At 39.4% G+C, this 20701-nt stretch overlaps 2 protein-coding genes across 3 annotated transcripts; one reads left to right on the top strand and one right to left on the bottom strand.

Moving 5' to 3' along the window:
- The first annotated feature begins 7 nt into the window (after window positions 1-7).
- LOC129585639 (phosphatidylcholine:ceramide cholinephosphotransferase 2-like) lies at window positions 8-5259 on the top strand. Its single transcript, XM_055478390.1, has 6 exons — window positions 8-521; window positions 1529-2242; window positions 2832-2949; window positions 3803-3959; window positions 4121-4305; window positions 4646-5259. The coding sequence occupies exons 2-6, from the start codon at window positions 1653-1655 to the stop codon at window positions 4802-4804; spliced, it is 1209 nt and encodes a 402-aa protein (XP_055334365.1). The 5' UTR covers window positions 8-521; window positions 1529-1652; the 3' UTR covers window positions 4805-5259.
- Window positions 5260-5341: 82 nt separating this feature from the next.
- LOC129585637 (uncharacterized) lies at window positions 5342-18954 on the bottom strand. 2 transcript variants are annotated; one of them, XM_055478389.1, is made up of 21 exons: window positions 18540-18954; window positions 18239-18440; window positions 13986-14094; window positions 13515-13584; window positions 13266-13418; window positions 12891-13070; window positions 12707-12787; window positions 12463-12624; window positions 12115-12266; window positions 11935-12046; window positions 9620-9856; window positions 8280-8439; window positions 8047-8193; window positions 7587-7769; window positions 7099-7229; window positions 6766-6829; window positions 6549-6589; window positions 6358-6428; window positions 6100-6202; window positions 5851-5886; window positions 5342-5790 (listed from the first exon to the last, which is right to left on the bottom strand). In XM_055478389.1, the coding sequence occupies exons 2-21, from the start codon at window positions 18366-18368 to the stop codon at window positions 5692-5694; spliced, it is 2421 nt and encodes an 806-aa protein (XP_055334364.1). In that variant the 5' UTR covers window positions 18369-18440; window positions 18540-18954; the 3' UTR covers window positions 5342-5691. The 2 variants fall into 2 exon arrangements, with proteins under 2 accessions (XP_055334364.1, XP_055334363.1); XM_055478388.1 differs by having other exon boundaries at window positions 18239-18447.
- Between the last annotated feature and the right edge of the window lie 1747 nt (window positions 18955-20701).

The following is a 20701-nucleotide window of genomic DNA, read 5'->3' on the forward strand; positions in this document are numbered from 1 at the left end:
GGACTTCTGCTTTTTCTTATTCTATTTGAGCAAATTTTGGAATTTAGTTTGGATTAATTTGTACGTAAAAGTAGCTTGCTTGATCTACCTCGTTCCGTACCAAGAAGTAATCTGCTGTTTTCCGCCAGAAGTGATAACAAAATTTTGTTGAGTGGCTTTGCCACTTTAGCCTTTAACTGGCTTTTGAATATAGTATAGAATACTCGTAGACAGTGTTGAACGTAGCGTGCTATCTAATCAGCTTAATCATTCGTCATTGTGACAACAGCAAGTCAACTGATTATCTGAAGCATTTTGAGAATTTGTCAGATCTATTCTCTCCCTGTGTGTGTTGATTTTGGGTAATTCGTATGGTTAAGTGTCTCTGGTGGAGCGCTGTGGCGTTTCGACTTTCGCTGAGGAAGATCTGGCGAGGAAATAGGAGACATCGTGGACGTAATGATCTTGAGTTCTGCGAGGGTGTTTCTGTGTGCCTGCAGGCCGTAGACAGAACGGACAGCACAGCGAAATTGCGAATCACCGTAAGTTGAACGTAGAACTTGCTTGATTGTAGTGCAATCGTGCAGCGTTTGATCTTGCATAATATATCTGATTCTCGTACCGCGACCTGAATTAATGGGTCACAGTTGTGGACCTTGATTCTGTTATGACTTACCTTTAACCCACATTTCTAACATTAAACATTGCACTGCGGCACAAAACAGTCTGCGAAGAGCATTTTGTATGCGTGGTAGTTTTCTTATTGAATTTGTAGTTTGTTTGCCACTTTATTTAAACATTCTTTGGACATCTAGCAGGTAAGCAAGTGGCTTCTCAAACAGAGATTTTGAAGACTTTTGGGGAAATCGCAATATTACTTTGAGCAATTTGTTTCAGTGCATATTAAGGGAATATTTAGGTATTTGTTAGCATTTTGTTTTACCGATTTTGAGCACTTATAATTGAATAATTACACTTCAGCGTTAATTCAGTAATTAATTAAAGCGAATTTGCAGAACGTGCGACTTATGTCACATAAGTCGATTAAAAATAACATTCCACATAAGTTATGTGGAATGTTATTTTTAATCGAGAAAATGACACTACTGTACTTACTAAGTAGGTGCAGCTTTTCCGTGCTCAGTTTTACTTTGCTGTCTTTCTTTTTCGTTGGTGTAAAACATAAGTAGTATTAATCGTAAGTACAGTACTGTACACGAACAGTGTTACAGCAGTTTCTGATCATGACATTACCGTGGAGAAATTTTCTTAGAATCAGCACCTTGCATTGAGACAGGGCAATAAATAGAAGCCCGTTATGACAGTGTATTCACTATTCCGGTTTTAATGCGTCATCCAAATGGAACTGGCTGACTACCGTAGCTGTGCACCGTATACTGTACCTACATACCTGTAAAAATCAGTTGTATGTTTCTGTTTCATGCCATAATATCCACATGACGAATTTGATTCTATTCAATCCACTCTGCGCGTGATATACTATTGATTTGTCACTGCGAGTCGTTTGTTGATCTTTTTCCGTTCTTAGTTGGTGGCTCACAGTACGCCTACACTTTTGGATTGTGCGATTACATTGAAATCGACATCCTTCTCCATAATATCCTTCGCTACACAACGTCCAGTGGCGAATTCCTCCAGCAGAAGTCCAGACGATGGGAACTCGTTTGTTCTCCAGCGCAACGTATCACAGTCGTAATGGAAGTTTTGTCAACAGTAGCTACACCTCCGGATCAGATGAGCATGTCTCCTTGGTCGGACCAGGCCACCCGGAACCCGTGGAGACGGTTATCAGTCTGAACACATGCAACTGTGATCCGCTGATTAAGATCGACGATATCCCTCTATCGCGGGACAGCCGCTCCAGCCTGTATGACTCAGTGTATTGTGGAGAGAATGGCGATACTCATTTCCTCGTGGAGACACCTGACAGTAAGTTGGAATGCCGCGGTTCCCATTCGCGCCAATCCAGCACCAGCTCCGTCAGTGATTTCCGTCCCACGGTCAGAAATTATCCAGAAGAAAAATTGAAAACGTTGCTAGCGTTGGGATTTCTGTTCGTTGGACTGTTTTGCACGACGCTGGCACTGGCGTTTGTTCATGATCGACTGCCGGATGGACCGCCACTTCCGGATGTCGTTTTCAGTCTAGTTCCCCAATGGGATTATGGATTGGCCATGTCCGAGTACCTGTTAATGCTCTGTGTGTACCCTACGATTATCCTAATGGCTTTTCACCGGCACAGGTAATTCAACCATTTTTTTGTTAGGGTTTTGTTGCGCTCCTTTTTTAAATATTAAAATTTTGTAAAGCTATGGGAATCCCCAGCAGCGGAATTTTTGATATCGCATTTAAATCGACATACTTGACAAAAGTTGATTTTCTTCAAATTCTTTTCTTCGAAATTACGCCTGATTAGGCGCTTTGTGCACGGGGGCCTGCCTTGTCTAGGTAATTTCGTTAAAAGCATTACATTATGAACTATGTAATTTGGATGTAGTGGATGATTCAACAATCTTGCTCAATCCATCGCTTCCATTACCTTTTTTAAATCAATACCGTTTTCCAAGGAAAATTAAGTGAGTGGCGCTAAGTTTTCGATATATTCTCCAAGCCATATAATGATGCTAAGAGTTGTGTAGGATTTCTCATTACATTCTTCACGGGGCGCTTGCTTGTCGTCGCGTTTGATGTAAGTTTCGGTGTACATGTCAGGTGCTGACGATGGAATACCTGCCGATCGATTTACCGAACGCATGCCTTGCACTTGACAGTGTTGGCTATCTTGTATCGTTTATTTGATGCTTGACTATATTTGCATTCTGTATCGGTAGGTGGATCGTATTTCGACGAGTGTTCGTCATTGTGGGTCTGCTCTACCTCGGCCGCAGTATTACCATGCTGGTGACAGCGGTTCCTGTGGCCAATACGCATTATTTCTGCCAACCAAAGGTGCGTACACGGAAGCGAGAGCGTTATGCATATGAATCAATCGAGAGATTTTCTCAGCTTTATGATATAAATCTGTCTCACGTAATTTATTCAGTGCTTGTTACCTGAAATCTGGTCACAATCAGCCTGTTACTCTCCCTTGACTCGAATGTAAATTATTTAATTCGGGAAAGCGCGAAAGTTTCAACCTTGTTGTTCCAACGAATTTACACGGACTTACCGTAGTATGATTGCAGGGTGGTTTTGCACAAACAAACTACAATTTCGCTTATAAAAAATTCTGCATTGCTAGCAAATTCACGCGAAGTACGGTATTATGTAAATGTTTGCGGGAAACGTTTTGACTTTTCACACATTTGTCAGTTGGACTGGTAGTGGTGGTGGAAATGAGTCAGTAAAAAGAATTTGGTGCATGCGTAAAAAGATTTTGAAGATAGCTCAAAAATGCGATTTTGGGTAGTGTATCTCATGTGTATCGGGGAGGTTTGTCGCATTAAGATCAGAAGCCGAGAAATTGATAATAAGTCTTGCCTTTATTAGAGAGATTGTTACGAAGCTCTGGCACAGATTAGGTATATCTTTTATTTACATATTTTTTTACAACTTTTTAATTTCATCGGTTTTTGTTACTGTTGTGAACTTGTGGTTACTGCGAGGAATATTTGATTAAAACTGCTTTCCCTAATCGTTAATCAGTGAAAGTAACAGAAAGACAATAATAACATAAAACAGCTTACGGTTAGAAAATTGCCAGGATGTTGTTAATTGTCACGACACAAATTATAGATGTGTAATCATGAAGTGACTTCTTTGCTGAGGAGATATAAAAGTGATAACGTTGCTGATGTTGTAGATGAATATTACTGGACCAAGTACCATTCTGCTACGAGCATGGACATTACTATCAGGATTTGGCATGTCAATTAATGGCAAACATTACTACTGTGGAGATTATATTTATAGTGGCCATACCTGTATGTTGGTCCTTTCCGCTCTGATTTATGGTGAATGTAAGTGCTTTGGTAATTTCATTATTGTGCTAACAGTGTGAACATGTGCAGTAAAAGTGTTCGCCAGGAAATTTTTATGTTAAATGTTAGAGAAACAATCCAGTTTGGGGTCCATGCCATGCCTACGTATTAAAACGGTGTTAATGGAAAATGCTTTGTAGATCTACCACGGAAGGGATGGATTGCTAAGGCGTTGAGGATATTTTTCTACTCCTGTAGCACTTTAGGTGTGATTCTGGTTTCCATCTCCCGCGGCCATTACACTGTGGACATTGTTATCGCCTACGTTGTTACCACGGTGGTGTTCTGGATCTATCACACCATTTGCGCCCATCCTCAACTAAAGGTCAGCGAAGCGGTTAATGTGTTAAATTTGAGTATCTCGCTAACGTTCGCTAACTCTTACTGTAGATGGAGTTCGGTTTCTCAGACTAAGGCACTAACCATTAGCTCTTTTTGCATTCGGTTGTGCGAACTGTTTTGCTAAAACGTTGTTAAGTATTGCCGAGTGAATGGCCTGCAAATAACGATTTTTAAATTGAACGATTCAAGCTTCCATAAAAGATGTGCTATGGCCATCTGTTTCTGGCTGATTGTCCACTTCTTGTTTATTTCCGGTTTATTTTGACTTTCCGGCTATCGATTTTCTGTGTGTGTGATTGTATATGATTCCTTGTCATTCACAGGCGTTTTCTCAGAACAATCATTTGTCCCGTATGTGGTGGTTCCGGTTTGTGATATTCTTTGAAGAGAACGTCCCCGATGGGAAATTGCCGTTGCGCTACAACTATCCCTTTCCTTGGCCTAAACGCTGCATCAATCTTAAATGGGACTACATGGAGTGATGTCACTTTTATGATGATTTGGTGTGATTCGCAAGTGTTTTGCCATAGCCGCGTTGCGTCCTTGAATACCTAATTCGTCTATTTGGTTGGATCGTTTGGTACGGATGAAGTGATCACGATTCAAAGCGCACCTTTCAAGATTTAGCCGAACAGAGAAAAAAATGTTTTATTTTGGCCTGTGAATCGAAGTTTCAGAGTACTCCATGGCAGTATTCCTACCTGTTGTTTTTTACAGTTGACTTTTACTGGTTTTAATCGCAGCGTACATTTGCGAAAAGAGTAGTTATTAGACTTTATTAATCCGGTTGTTGTAATGGATTGATAATCTAGATTAATTTGTAGAATATGTTGGTTTTTTGCAAATTCTGATGGACGTTAATTATCGTTATAGGCAGCTGCTATCTGTGTCTCTTGTTTTCTACGATGATGTTATGAATAATACACTTTGCGAGCGATTTGTTCGATACTTTGTTTGACAACAAGCATGTAACAGAGCAGTGCTGAAGGACAGTGAGAAAGCATTTTATTTCGCCGAGATAGTGCTGAAAGTTTTAATAATACAAAAACTAAGCCGTAATACATATGAATCAATAAAAATCTGAACTTCCTGCAGCATCAACATCAATGGTTTGCAGATAGTTGACATACGAAAGGGATATAATCTGGATTTGGCAGGATAACTAGAATTCCGTATTTGTTAGTCAGTATCATCTAAAATCGTTAGCAGGAAAAATATACGTTGTCTGTACAGTTGCTATTCGCTAGCTTAAAACGCTGCAGAATGCGGAAAGGAAAATACAGCATGAGCTAATTAGTGCTAGCTACGTATCATGTTACAATGCCCGTGATAATATTGGCATTTTTCCGGGGTAGCCGCAGAGGTATTGCTAGTCGTAAGTTTTCGGTAGATTATTATCGAAATAGCCCAGCATTTGCAAATATTTCAAGGGACAGCAAGCTCTCTTTCCTCCACATCTGATGGGAACCTAGTGAAACAATGGAACGTTTCATTTCAGAAAGCGCACGCTGCTGACCGAACAACTGACCATGCCGGCTTCGTCGGGTCCTGTGGTCATAACAATCTGCAAAAACAAGTGAAACAGCTGCAGAACGAATGCGGAAGAATAAGTATATTTACATGCACACTCATGTAGTTAACTGTTCATATGGAAATTCTGCAGTGATTATAACATGACTGCATATATACAACGTGCAAAATGACATGCACCGAATCCCAAGGCGAGAAATTTAATTATGAACATGGGAAAAAGTCCTTTTTCTATCCGTCAACTTACGTCGTCTTTTGATAGTCGAAGAACCGTCCCGTTTTCATTCAGCTGCAGCGCATGTGTGACAACGCAGACTTTTTCATTGGGGTTAACACGAGCGACACATTCCCTGAAAAAGAAAGCGTCGCTTTTGTGCGCTTTTGCTTGCACATGCATTTCATTTTCCAAAACCAGTCGTATCGACAATCTGCCTACCCACACAACTGTGCAGCTACAGTACTTACACACGTTAATATAATATACAGCTTCGCGTTAACTTCTAACCTGGGAAAATAGCCTGCCGAGGTACCAAAACCTTTTCCCTTCCACCAGTCAGGTTGCGATGTGTCCGTTACCTGTAAAAGTTGCAACTTTTTGGATAATGCCGAAACCGTGAGCTTTTCCAACAAAGTGTAGCAAATCAAACAAATAGAAGAGAAAGAACGTCATGCATATCTGCTATCAGTGCAACTTACCACTATGCGGTCACCGGGTCTTAATTCAAGTTCGTCCGGCCCTAAGAAAAATTTAATTAAAAATTAGCATCGGTTGCGGCATAGATGCGGCAATATTGGCGATATTTCTGGAAATGTTGTTAAGATGTCAGACATAACACAGCGCGGATCGGAGTCAATCGATTGCGCTGCATATGTGGTACTGTTATCGTCGCTACGCGTTTAACTACAGACTAACCTTTGGGTCGATAACTTTGAAGAGCAACGAACACATTTAGTGGAAGCGAACGTTCCACGGGTTTCTGAAAAAAAATCAGCATAAATTATGGGAATCATGAATATCTACGCTTTTTTGTCTTTCTCGCCAAGCCTATTGCCTATGCCAAGTAAACAGCACTCGTTATACTTGGAACATTTTGTTAGATGACATCACAGTGATCACACCAATTTAATAAATTTTAAAATCTTCATTATTTTCTGTACTAATTCCGCAAGTTCAGAATTTGCTATAAAACAGTTATCACGTACATAGTACACGTACGTACAGTTATCACGTACAGTTATCACGTACCGGTAAAACTGTTGGGGCCAGCAGTGCAATATCCGAATCCTTTTCCGAGCTCTCACCGTAATCAAGTGATTTATGCCGCAACATCTTCATACTCTGCAGGAGACGTTGTTTTGCTCCGGGACTTTGAGCCCCTACAGTTAGAAAATAGATTTAAATCAAGAGAATATAAAATTTGCTTCGATGTCAATAATGTTAGAGCTAAATAGGGAATACTCCTGATAAAGGTCATACACGGCAAATACGGGGTCTTGTTCCGGAAACATATTCCATTGGTACGAGTATTAGTTCTGTGTTTTATGACATAAGCGCTCTGAACACGCTAACTTCATTTATTTTAAAATGTTATTTCAGCGTGCGGTTTGATATTGAGTTAACAGCGAATCGGTAGTTACAACTTATGTAAATCTTTCCGTTGGTTGCATTCCGTATATCTTAAAATTGTTTTTTACAATTTCTTTTTTCAAATGTTTGGCTGGTTGTATATATACCTTGCATCACAGCTGCCACAGTGCTATTTCCTCGCTCCAGCGCCGGCTTCCCTTTACGACCCTGGATAAGTTCTTGCGGTGGTTCATTATCCAGCGATATGCTCTTCATTCGCGCATTCAGCATTGGGGCTCTAACTTGTGCTGTTGTTGATTCCGGTTCTGACATGGAACTGTTTCTGCGATCTGCAGAACAACAATGTAGCAAACGTTAAAATAACAGCCGTATTTTGAAAGTTTGAATATCAAAATTTTTGGCGGTTGTAAAATTTTTTAATTGATTTTTCTTTATTAAGGTTCTCGAATATCACTTATTGTTAATAAAAGCAAAGCAACTAATCGTAAACTCAACGATGCATATTCGCTTTTGTAGAAACCCTAACTGAATCAGTGCAGAACTGGTTTTTTAGCAAAACGAAGAAATTTCTTTTTAAACCATGATGTCTTTACTGAGTATTTTTACCAATTAACCGTCTTGAAGATGTGGTGTTTCCTGCGCCAGATGTACTGGGAAGGGTATCATTGCTGGATCTGGGCGTTGATCTCCTATATTCCGAACTGAAGCCGCTATCGCTCCCATCCGGTCGCGGTTTGCTATTCAAATTTGCTCCTACGAAATCATACAGATGAGGCTCTTGAGATTGCAAATTTGGTGCAATTGGTAATGTGGTTTATACAGTAGTTGCAAATAAGAACCTTTCTTTAGCAGCAAATAAACGGGATCCATGTCGCGATCATCGCCATTTCCGATTGCTGCTTTGTAACTGGCGTCTTGTACCAAAGAAGTCTTGGATGAACCAATTAGATCGTTACCCAGTGGATCTGAACGGTTGAACAAATTTCGACGGAGCCTTGGCTATAAAAACAATTACAATGCATACTCGAATCAGTCGGATGTATGTATCATGTATTTACGATTATATATACGTAATTCATGTCAGTCAGTATCAACACACGTACTATAATCACGAATACGATCGCTTTTTCTTCTGCAAATACCAGTTAGGTTATAGTTAGAAAAGCAAAACTAATGTTCACAAAATTAATTTACTCAGTACTGTTATTTTTTCCATTGCTTTTACTTTTCTTTTTACGAAATTTGTAAAAATTTCGTAATTCCTGTCATTCGCGAACATTGTGTGAACCATACAGGCAATGTGAAACTGTTATCGCGTGTGTACAGACGTAACACTGGAAGATTTACCATTGCCAAGGGCACCCAATTCCATTATAAAAAACATTTGAATGCGCTCCTGCAGGTTACGTATACAGCAATTCCAATCTCATCCGGTCTCAATTAGGATTCCCTGACCGGAACCGGCAGCCAGCGAACCATAGCATTAATAAAGCAGGAGTTCCACATAAGCGGACCATTATCATTATCCTTATAAGCACTTAATCTTTTTGTAGTGGAATAGAGCCTTGTTTTGCTGACTGAATCGGAAGTATACCAAACACAATTTTCCCGTACACACGCTCTGTGGTCTAAGCTGATGAGCCACTTCGCATACAGATATTATAACTATAAATATGACGTGCATGATTATGTACTTCAAATCAGTCTAACTGAAAAACATGATTCACAACAATTAATCATGGCCAAAAAAATAATTGTACTTGTGCTCCAGTGCCATAATAATGAAGATAATAATAATTTCTATCACTAATCCTAACCATAGTCTCGTCGAGATATAGATGTCTTTAAAAACACCTCTTAACGTATTAGTGTACTAGTACAATCTATGCAGAAATTTTAATTCAAGACGCTTTAGGTTATTTTTTCAGCCGGCTCTTACGATTTAATACTGCACTATATTCGTACACGATATTCATTCTAAAGTATTTATGTTCGTACTTGATAATAAGACTTTATTTTACAGCATGCGTATTGCGTACATGTACATATGGCTGTATTAAGCAAAAAATTTGTGATTTATTACTGTTTTTAATTGGTTAAGGACATTTTGAAACACGGAATTTTTTTAATGAGCTGATATTCTATGAATCACGTTATCCATTTCAAAGAAACTACTTACGCTTTTTTGTCCACCAGGTCGCAGTTTGCTGTCACTTATACTGCCGACATATTCTTGTGGGATCCGCTCAAGAGATTCCTTATGCTTCAGTGTACCATTGCGCTTGAGATTGAAAAACGCTCGCTTCCATTTGGTTTTCATGCCGGCATTGCTCATAACGGGTTCTGGTAAATCAGCTGGATTAATGTATCCAACCGACGAGCGACGCGAAGCATACCGTCCATCCAGGATACATAACTGAGAATCAACAGAGTGCTTCCGGTCTCGATATGCCATCGTACAACTTTGAGCAGTAATTAATTTTGGTAATAATTAATCAGGAAGTGTATTATGGCTTATAAACAGCATGCTATATACAACGCGATTAGCAGGAGCTATAAAAATACTGCTTGATAGCTAATTTCTCTTATGCAATGCAGTTCCAACTGGCAAAGGAAGACATAAATATCGAAAATCATAGTACGCGCTACTATTCCGCAGAGTGTCATACTGCATCCAGAAATGATGGAAGGAAAATCTTTCGTCCCATTTATAGAATGAGAAAAATAATTGATACGGCCGTGAAATGCGTTTTGAGCCAGACGTGGCCAACCGAAGCAGTCAAGTGCACCAAAAGTCGCCCATCAAGGAACGGAAATCCCATCTGGGATTTGATATTTTACAAGCAGGATCAGCTTATCGTACGCAGTTCACAACTAGCAGAGGAATGGCTCTCGCTAAACTGTACAAAGCGGTTACAGTTGCTAGTATAGCGAGTCTAGCCAGTATTTTCTGTCCTTTGCTTCACGTTTCAAATTTAACTTTCAAACGGGTTGTATTGTTTACCGCTCGACCTGACCAACTTGAGCTAACCAAAACAAATCAATTTCCGACGATCAAGGCGTACGTATGTTACATTTCCTGTGAGCAGTGTGTTGCAGTCGTTGGGAAGAGCTTTTTTACATTTGCTGTTCGGATGTGCAGCTCTGTGCAGCCTAATATAACATCTGCGGTTTCGGCATGCAAGTAATCCCATCCCAAATCGTGAAAGGAAGATAAATATTCGTAGTAGCCTTACCAAACATGCCCGTGATGTTCACCTGGCATAATGTGCAACACAACGTGCAAAAACTAGAAGCAGAAAATCATCAAGTACAAGTAGTGAAATAACTGCATCGCATGCATATGACAGGAAGTTAAAAATATGGTTTTTTCGTTGTAAATTCTTGCCATAAAAGAGAACATAACCAAGTAATACGCTATGCAACAACATATTAACTCCATATAAATTTGCGGATAAGTACAGAATACTCGATGGCAGATGCGCGTCAACTACAAAGTAGCTTTTAATTCAGTCACTGCATTTCTTTCTATCCATTTGCTTACTCATTATCCAAAAAAGAGCATGGATACGATACGAGCGTTTGTAATCATCATAAATTCATATTCCATACACAATTGCACAAACTAATTTATTTTAACAAATGTGTTATATCTTACTTTATAACATGCGTGCAAGACTGATGAGTACATAAAAGAACGAGAAAATCTTCGCAGAAAACGTAACATGCCCATAGCACACCGCCCTGCTGTACAAATCTTATAATCTACATAAATATTTTTGAAATGCCAGTAAGCAACGCCTTTGCGAATCGTTTCACGGTTTGTTTTGTTGCAAAATTTTCGTGATAATTTTTATAGCTTTTGTAATACAGTACAATGAGAGAAAGCGGTAGGAAAGTTTTCTTTTATTTTTTCTATTAATTTTTAATGTTCTGATATCTGTTCGCTGTGCACATTTCATGTACCGGTATGAGCCATTTTCATGTATATTTTATGTACCCGTCTCATGTGAAGCGTTAGCAGTTTTCATCGTATTTGCTTACGTTATTTTCCAATGAAGTACTAAAGGTGTAAACCAATAACTGATTAGGCATAAAGAATAAAGAACATGTGTCGAAGAAAACGTCACGTGCCTGTGCGCACCTGTACGCAGTAATTACACGTAGTATGAATAAGAAAGCGAGTTACCATACATTCCAAACTTTGAAAAAGCGGGAAAAGCGCCTTTATTTCGCAAAAAGACACCCGTCTCACTTATTTCTACGATTGTGCGTCATAACTGAAATATGAGGATTTGCTGTGCAGCGGTCACTTCCGGACCCCGTGAAATGTTTTTCTTCGTCACAAGAAAGCAGGAAAAGGTTAAGCAGAAAGTAATTTTGTCGTCAGATGCGTTGCACATCATTCAGTGAATCGTAAAAGGGAGCCCAAGGATAATACATTGATCTTATACGTTGTACCCGTAACAGAATTATAACCCGCGATAGACGTACCTGCCCATGGACGGCCGATATCTTTATCTTCAAAGTGCGGATTATCTTGCGTGTTTCGCTGATTTCCTCCTGAACAGCCGAAACTTTGCTGTACAGGTGCATTTCCATATGTCTATCGAAGGGATAAAGTAGATGTTTTAATAAATGAATCCCCTCGAGTTAACAATAAAAACAGCATACTTCTGTTGAGCACTCAAGAGATCATTTAGAATCTGGTATTGCTTTTTCAGCTGTCCCTCCAGGGCTCCTTCCTCGTCGGCTAGGGTTTCCAGTAAAGAGCGCACATTTTTAGTGGTAAAATTATCCATGACAATTTCGTCCTTTGGGCCGTCCTGTCATGTGATAAATATAGATACTTTTACAATTTTATTCTATATACGGCGCACGATAAAACCCGTCGATGAATGCACTAACACAAAACAGTGCCAATTACGGCATAAAGGTATAGCTGCAATTTATTTAAAGAATAACACTCTAAACATTTCATGGCATTTCGGTAGAACAGAAAAAAAATGGTTGTCGGCGTACCTGAGCACTATGCGCAGGGGGCTGAAATTCAAAGCGTTTTCCTCGCCCGACCGGACTTCCGACCGTATCCAGTCCGCGCGCAAACATAATCAGATCGGTTTTGCTGTCGACTTGTTTAGCCATTTGTATTATCTCTTCACAGCGCTTACTTTCGTTAACAGTCTAAAAAATGTGCAGGTTTGTATTGGACAGAATATACCCTGAAATCCGGATGACTACAGCATTTTGTTTCACGCAAGCGCACCTTAATACCCTGACGCTGATTGAGATCAATAAGGGAGGTGCATAAAACTGAATAAACGTCAGTGTACATATTTTCCACTTCCTGCCGGAAAAGAGAATTCATAGAAAGGCATACATAAACGCAAAAACCACTTGAAACAAACATCACCTATTGATGACTTTTAAATGACAACTCAGATGATTACCTGGAACCACTGGGGCAGTATATTGTTTTGAAAGTCTTCCATTAAACTATTATAGCGGTGAAGCTGAAGGACGTATGCATTGTGAGCGTTCAAATAGCGGGATTTTGTTTGGGAATCTGCAGCGCGATCGCCATTTGACAAAAGAAAGTTGCTGTATGCTTCGACGTAGTTTTTCTGTGCCTAAAAACCGATGACCTTTGTGTTAACTTTTAGCTTTGTGTAAATTGATAGCAGTTACAGAACTCCAAGCCAAGCAGCGTTTGTATCAAGCATATAAGGACCTTATACGGTAAGTGCGGCTTAAATGGTTAGCAAGCAAGTCTAAACAGTAAATTAGCCATCAGAGGTACATAATGACGAGAAAGCGTTCCTAACCTGATAAAACTGTTCTTCTGCTTGATTGATCACCGATTCTAATGTTGATCGTTCCTCGAAGAGCTTCTGTGTTTGCACTTTACGGTGTGATGTGCTGTTAAACAATCGGATTACAATGTCGGAGGATATCTTGTTGGATAAATCCACACATTCCTGTACGAAGAGCAGTCGCAAAGTTTATACGTTAATAATTATTATACGTTACGTTGACGATGCACAATGACATCGTCTACATTAATCGGCAATTACCTCTCCGCTGATGGCAGTATAATTGAGCATCTGATCCCATGTTTTCAATAAACTTGGTATCAGATAATCTCTGTAAGCACACACAAACCGTTGAATACATAGCGACCGCGAAAAAAAGTCTGAGAAAGCAAATAAGCTTACGATTTCAAAAATGAATCACATCTGTATTCACATCAATTTTGAAATCATAGCTGGTTTAATACAGTACTTTCATTCTTTAAAGAATTCATGGAGAAAAATACGGGCACAGTCGATTTATATGTATGACAACAACACAAACGTCCACAACGAAAGGTTATTGATACGGGTAGAACGAAAACGTTATATATACACAATACTTTGTGTTGTTACTCATTTTATAAGGATTTAAAAATGTTAACAACGGTCAAACATGGCTTGGTTACAGCAACCTTTATCGCGCTGGCATGGGTATTTACTAGTGACCTATATAGAACATTTTTGCGAACACACCCATCATTGGCGAGCTTTTGGAGCTGTTGGCGTCCTTGTGTGGCGAGCGATTTAAGTTCTTCTCCATGTTGTTCGTATAAAGCAGCGCTTTTTTGGAGATATTCTCCAACTGCAAGAAATAACACAAACGTTTCCCTGTGCTTCCAGTGTTTTCAGACTTTCATTGTCAAATAACCCGCGCGTCGCTTACAAAATTACTTAATTCCCTTATCTGCGACTGTATGGTGCTTAAAATGCAAGATTCAGACATGTTTTCTCGGAGGCGAGCTAACCATAAGCGGTTATTGAGCGGTTATTGACAACAAATACAGGTAAACAAGTACTTTTGTATACGTGGGGCGTACTGCAGTGCAAAAAGTCCCATGCGCTAGTTTGCAGCGTATACATACATTACACGGATTAACTTTAAAGTACAATAGTTCAAACTCTTAAGCTTGTGAAACTCTACTGGACTGTAGTTCCCTCTGTCCATAAAAGTCTATTTATGATATAGTTATAGTATAATTCACAAATTGCAAAAGAAACACGGAGCATTATACGCAGGCTATTCCATAGCTGTCCATTCCATAAAAGTCTACTTATGATATAGTTATAGTATAATTCACAAATTGCAAAAGAAACACGGAGCATTGTACGCAGGCTATTTTAAAACTCATCAGGTACGACCGCTCGCGAGCAGTACCGCAACCATCTGAATGATCAACGGAAATTACGTTCCTTTAATTATAGAACTAATTTGACAAATATACTTTTCCTACTAGATCTCTTTAATGCGTCATAAAAATTCCGGACATCATTAAATTTCAGGACAACGCTTATGATACAAATGACACCACTGTAGGCGGATTCTAAAAATGTGAGACTGTTCAGGCGACGAATTTTCACGTGCCGACGGAGTATGATATTTCCATATCGCTGCAGTACAGAAAACAGAATCCTCTCGTTTAATGTGTCTACCTAATACACAAAACGTTATTTTTAATTATTGCCAGGGATACTCCTGGAATAGCTGACAAGTTCAACGAAATCAACGGCTGTGCCAAGGTTGCAATGAGTGGACATATGTTCAAAAATTGCTAGTGCTAACGAAGCTGTCAATGAATCTACGCACTTAATTTATCCCTACCGTTAACTTTGATATATTGTACGTGTTGCTGACCACGGTAAAATTTGAATAATCATCGAACTTACTACACTTAAAGGTCGAAAAAATACAGTGAAATTATTATTAAAATTGAATTACAGTAATAGTATGTACGAAGTATCTGTATTACTGCTTCTCCCACACTGTTTACAACAAATCGCATGCATCCAGGCAGGCAAGCGTAATTAATTTTCAAGTGCCAAACAAATTTATACACCACAGCGAAGGAGACGCGCAGAATTTGATAAAACTTTGTTACTACTCGTAGTTTGGAATTATGAGTATGAGTGCAGCAAATAGCTTGTAGTTGTTCTTATTAATTTTAATGTATTCGCTGTACTGAGCTGTTCAATTTGCACATTTTGGCGCATCTTACTGGACTGTACTAACTGGTAAAGAAAATAAATTACAGTAAGCATTTACTTGATAAAAATTACTTTCTAGTACAGTATAAGTAACTGTGAACGCATTCGAAATTGTTACGAGATGCAACTGATTGTGAACTAAATGCGTTCACTGCGGTCGATCAGTGTCAAGTGGTTGCCTGACAGTTTTTATATTCATGAATACAGAAAATTAATACTGGCAATATTAATGTTCATAATGTCAGTATTAATACTAAGCAATAAGTTTAGTCGGCAGTAGTATGGACGGTATCGTGAAAGTGCTAACATCATAAAAGTGTTTTGCACACGCTTTATGGCGCGTTAGTTATCGCTTGTGTGACGATCAATGGGACAAAAATATCCATTCTTCGCAGTTGTTTTCGTTGATGTTACAAGGCACTTAACAATTCCCTTGTTGTCCCCTCTGATGCACTGGAGGTTTACCTAAAGTGCCTGTCAAGCCTCATCTACCGCCGATTGAGCGATAAACATTTCCGGGAGGAAATAGACAACGCCCGGTGTTGAAAAGTTAACTAACGAAATCTGGGAACGATAAAGGAAAAGATTTATGGCGCAGTGTTATTGTCCATACGACGAAATCAGTTTAATGAAACTGACCACGAAATAACCAGCCATTCTTGATGATAATAATGATGATCCTAATGATAGCAACGATGATTACATGTACCAACTAGGCTAGGCTGTGCTTAATTCAGCAGTAGCAGGGTTCATTAATATTCTTTTTAAAAAGTTGGACGATCGATGTCTCTTCAAATCTCATTTGGGCCTACCATTTCGACGATTCCGCCGATGATTACCGGTATATTACATTTACGAGGATATGAGCTTACAATTAATTATATCTACGAATCGTCGTGTGCCATACATAGACGTCATAAATTAAAATGCAGAAAGCGTAAGAGAATGTCACAGCAGAAAGCGTAAGAGAATGTCACAGTTGTTCTGTTTACGAAACCTAGCCGTTATTTATTGTGCAAAATAGTAGACCATAAGAAATAATACAACATGAACAATCACAAAAAAAAGAGCTCCCAGGATCCTGAAAAATTTTAAAGAGAATTACTGCAATAATTTTGTCCTGACTGATGTAACGTTTTTTTTCGGAAAATAGGACATACGTTACACCAATATCGAGGTTAACGTAACGAATTTTTTTGTTGCGTTATGAATATTTCAATCAGTACATATATATATGCAGTAGCGTTCTGTATTTTAACATATTTCATCACCCTGCTCCATGGCAAAGCGTGTTGTCATAATTATGAGCCACATCCGTCAATAACAGAAGGAATACGACGGCATATTACCACGCCTGCTCGACAGCAGTCGCAATGGAATACTACCAGTAGTAATATATCCTAATTAAACATAAACGATAAGGCTGCTACGACGTCAAGTCTTGTCGGTGACTTCAAGAATTAGCACAGTTTTGCCCGTATTCGTTAGTGATTTAAGAAGCCTTAGGAAGTTTCCACTTTCCAGTAATAAAGTATGTCACCAGCTGGCTACGAAATGAAAACTTTGCAGTCCCGTCAAATGCGGACTAAACAGTTCTTCCTTTGTACTGGCTGGTTATATGTTATTTTTAGTAAAGGTACCTCAATGAATCAAATTGCCACAGCTGTTGTTAGTCTCTGCAAAAAACATATACCAAAACAATTGTGGGAAAATTCAAACCGCTGTAAAGATCGTAAAAAGAATCTAGCATTACTGCATAATGTAGAAGTATGGTTAGAACCATAGGTCAACCGTAGTTTTCTACACACTTCACTGTGGGTAAGAAAAGCGCTATAGGGAGATTCTCGACCCTCAAGCACTGTACGAAGTATTGTCTTAGTTTGCATTTAAATAACTGCAGGTGACTTTTCGAATTCATCATCGTAACTTATCGATATATAGCCACCTACATATCTTTGATTAATTCTAAACCACAAAACGAATATTCAATAAATAATTCTGCTAAAAACAATCAAACAATTGGTTGACCACCCGATAAACAGACAAATGAAACATAACAAGAACGCTTCAAAAAAGCCGCTGACGGTTTTCGTCACCACTGAAAAAATCTGAAATATAAGCTGCTCCTATAAAATGACAGATCGAGTTCCTCTAATAACGATCGGCATTTCGCAAACTTCACCGAGAATCAATTTTTGAGCGGTTGGCCCACTTTTTCGATAGATGATCGCTAATGCAATTCCGAGCGTGATCGTACAAGTAATATCGCAGGATCAGCGCCAGCGCCTGCCATAATTTAACCGAAAAAGGAATGGCCTGCGCTATTACACTGCTACACATACTTCTAGTTGTAATAAAAGCCATAAAAATTTAATCTGTTTTTCAGATAACATATAATATGCAAAAACATTGTCAATGTATTCGTATTCCTCTCACGCTAACCGGTCGAAACATACACACAGATGACAGAGAGAACGCGCCGTTACGGCAGAGTAAAAATATTTACCCATTACACACTTTAAATACGGCACAGCATTAGGCTAAGTGCTAAACAGAGCCCAGATGCTGGTTGGGCAAACAAACCCCATAGAAAACACGCCGGAGTATAGGAACAAATCGAATTGCATAATCTACCGCAAATCCTCGAAATAAATCAATTGATTACATTGTAAATCAATCACTATCATTACACAACACTACCTGGCAGGACAAGAAAAAAATCATTATTAGCAGTAAGTACTTACGGACACCGATGAACTTGACCAGAGTTTCCCCATTCTGCTTCAGATTGTCGGCCAAACGTGGCTCCGCCAGATCGAGAAAATTCAGGGCCACCGGCATCCTTAAAGATCCCGTTCCGCGTTCCGGCAACATGGGAGCAATATTACTGATTTCCCGGGCCGCCGTTGCCGTATATGTGATGATATGTGTGCCGTGTAAAACCGTCTACAGTCTTAACAATCAAAATATAATGCAGCCGCTAGCGTTGACGACAGTTGGGGCTTTGTTAATACGGGCCAGCACATATACACTGCACATACGTACGGGAACTCGTCAACCTGCAGATTGCAGCTGTCAAGATTGGCCTTTCTCCTCTCCTTTTGGGCTTGCGGTATTACAAGCCTTATACTCCGTGGGCCAGTCTCCCCTTGGAAGATGATGATGATGCGGTATTAGGCGTGCACCGCACACTGCACACGCGTCTTGCGCAACAGCTGCGCGGGATAAATAGTAATCATCCAGAGAAAGAGAGGAATATTAGCCTCCATCAGGTTACCACGCTGAAAATTGTATGGCTATTGCGTGTCACTGTATTCATCCGCTGGCTTAGACATGGCAGCATTCTCGTCAAGGAAAAAACTCGGGAGAAAAGAAATAGATGTGTTGGAATAAAATGCACTTTTAGCGCCAGCATCCGGGTTGGAAGACGTGTGGCAGTGCCGGTTGTGCCAAAAATTTCTCGTTACTCACAACATCCGCCGTATATACCCATACACACACCGGGTACCGCCCATTCCCATAACTAATCAAACCGCCGGAGCCAGTTGATCCGATGGATGCGCTGGCGAGTCGGGCGTCCTGCTGAAGCATCAGCGATTAGACACTTTTTTTAACAAGCATCTTGCATTGCATAACGTTTTTAAGGACAGTGATTTCATCCAGTTCACAAACAAACAGTAACGTTCGTTATGAAACAGTTTAACAGTTTAAGGCTAATATTTATTGTACTAGTCCCATGGTTTTCGGTCTGGTTAGCCTTTAATATTTTTACTAAAGCATTACGTTTGCATCCATTGACGATCCACGATGCAATTGTGCAAATAATTAATTAAGTAATGACAATTCACGTGACCGCCCTTAATATGGTCGTGACTACGAAGGTCTTCGGCAGCTGATTAAGGTAACCTTTCTGTTTTGACAAGTGCTTGGTCAGTTTGGCACGCCTGTTGCATTTAATACATCTTCCACAAATTTTATGATTATGAATTGTAAAAATCAACAGAACTAACTACTACTGACTTGCTTTGAAGACAGACCGAAAGAATCAATATAGAACTTTTAATTACATATGTACACATCGACGTCGTTGCGCTGATTGGGAAGAGTTTTAAAAATTAGCAGGTGGAAACAAAAATTGCTGTAGCCGGCACCGTTCATTCACCTTCCCAATGGAATAATTAGATGTTATGAGGATTACATAATATTTGCATGGAGAAATTAGCTCTCGTTCGTTTCCTAAGCGGTTTCTTTTTGTCAATGAAACCTGCGAGTGTTATGTCACCGGGATGGTTTTAGCATGGTATATATAGACCGATGAACTGTTTAATTTTCTCATATCATTTAGAGCGTATCATGGTAAACAAATAAAATACGATCTGTATATCTATATTAGAAACACTTGTTAAGAACGCTTAATCATGAAGCAGTGTGCGCTGAGCGCTCAGCCTGATCTTCCATTCCTGCCAGATTTTCCTGGCACTTCTTGCATATGTCGGCGTTTTGCGTGCCAGAAAGCCAATGACAAATCATTATAGTTCGTTTTCTTTTGGACAACTTGAATACTACCGTACTACATGTACTCATGTTTTAACAGCAGGAACATACAAACACTAGCGATTTACAAAACTAAACATGTACACATGGCCGTGCAAGAGTCAAGGTGTCAGCTTTCGCACTGCACTTGCTTGCTAGTCCAACCATGGGAAGTAATCCCAATCACATCACCCAACATGGCCAAAGCCAGGAAATTTACGTAACCGATAGTCAACATGTTAATCGCACCAGCAGGAAATCAGGATATCCAGAGCATTTGCAAAGCTTCTTTTATAACTGTAGAGAAAAATGCTTTTGTACCGTGTTTACACAATCTCATGAACAGTGCAAATTATCCGTTTGACACAAGAATTACGAAAGACATGAACACGAACACGGTGCACCGATTGAGATTTCTAAAAAAATTATTACAGCACTTACTTGGTCAGTTATTGTTTGGGGATTTCTGAAGTCTGTAAAAGTGATCCTCTTCTGTTTTCTGCAGCGGGGTAATGTGGTGTTATATTGATATTATTGTAATTGCTTTCGAAAACATTTTTCTTTCGTCCTCTGTACAGTCAAACATAAATCTTTTTCGTTCAGAGATTCGGTACATTCATTGGAAATTTGGAACTGTAATGTCGATTAAGCAGCCCTTAATTTTTATAATGCAA

This window comes from Paramacrobiotus metropolitanus, unplaced genomic scaffold (genome assembly GCF_019649055.1).
Source record: "Paramacrobiotus metropolitanus isolate TYO unplaced genomic scaffold, Prichtersi_v1.0 Parri_scaffold0000018, whole genome shotgun sequence".
NCBI classification, from domain to species: domain Eukaryota; kingdom Metazoa; phylum Tardigrada; class Eutardigrada; order Parachela; family Macrobiotidae; genus Paramacrobiotus; species Paramacrobiotus metropolitanus.

Coding starts and splice junctions, on each gene's coding strand:
- LOC129585639 (XM_055478390.1), top strand. CDS start 1,653: ATGGGAACTCGTTTGTTCTCCAGCGCAACGTATCACAGTCGTAATGGA. Junction 3,960..4,120: donor CGCTCTGATTTATGGTGAAT/GTAAGTGCTTTG, acceptor AATGCTTTGTAG/ATCTACCACGGAAGGGATGG. Junction 4,306..4,645: donor GCGCCCATCCTCAACTAAAG/GTCAGCGAAGCG, acceptor TGTCATTCACAG/GCGTTTTCTCAGAACAATCA.
- LOC129585637 (XM_055478389.1), bottom strand. CDS start 18,368: ATGTTGCCGGAACGCGGAACGGGATCTTTAAGGATGCCGGTGGCCCTG. Junction 13,419..13,514: donor ATACTGCCATCAGCGGAGAG/GTAATTGCCGAT, acceptor CTCTTCGTACAG/GAATGTGTGGATTTATCCAA. Junction 6,830..7,098: donor TGGCCCCAACAGTTTTACCG/GTACGTGATAAC, acceptor ATTTTTTTTCAG/AAACCCGTGGAACGTTCGCT.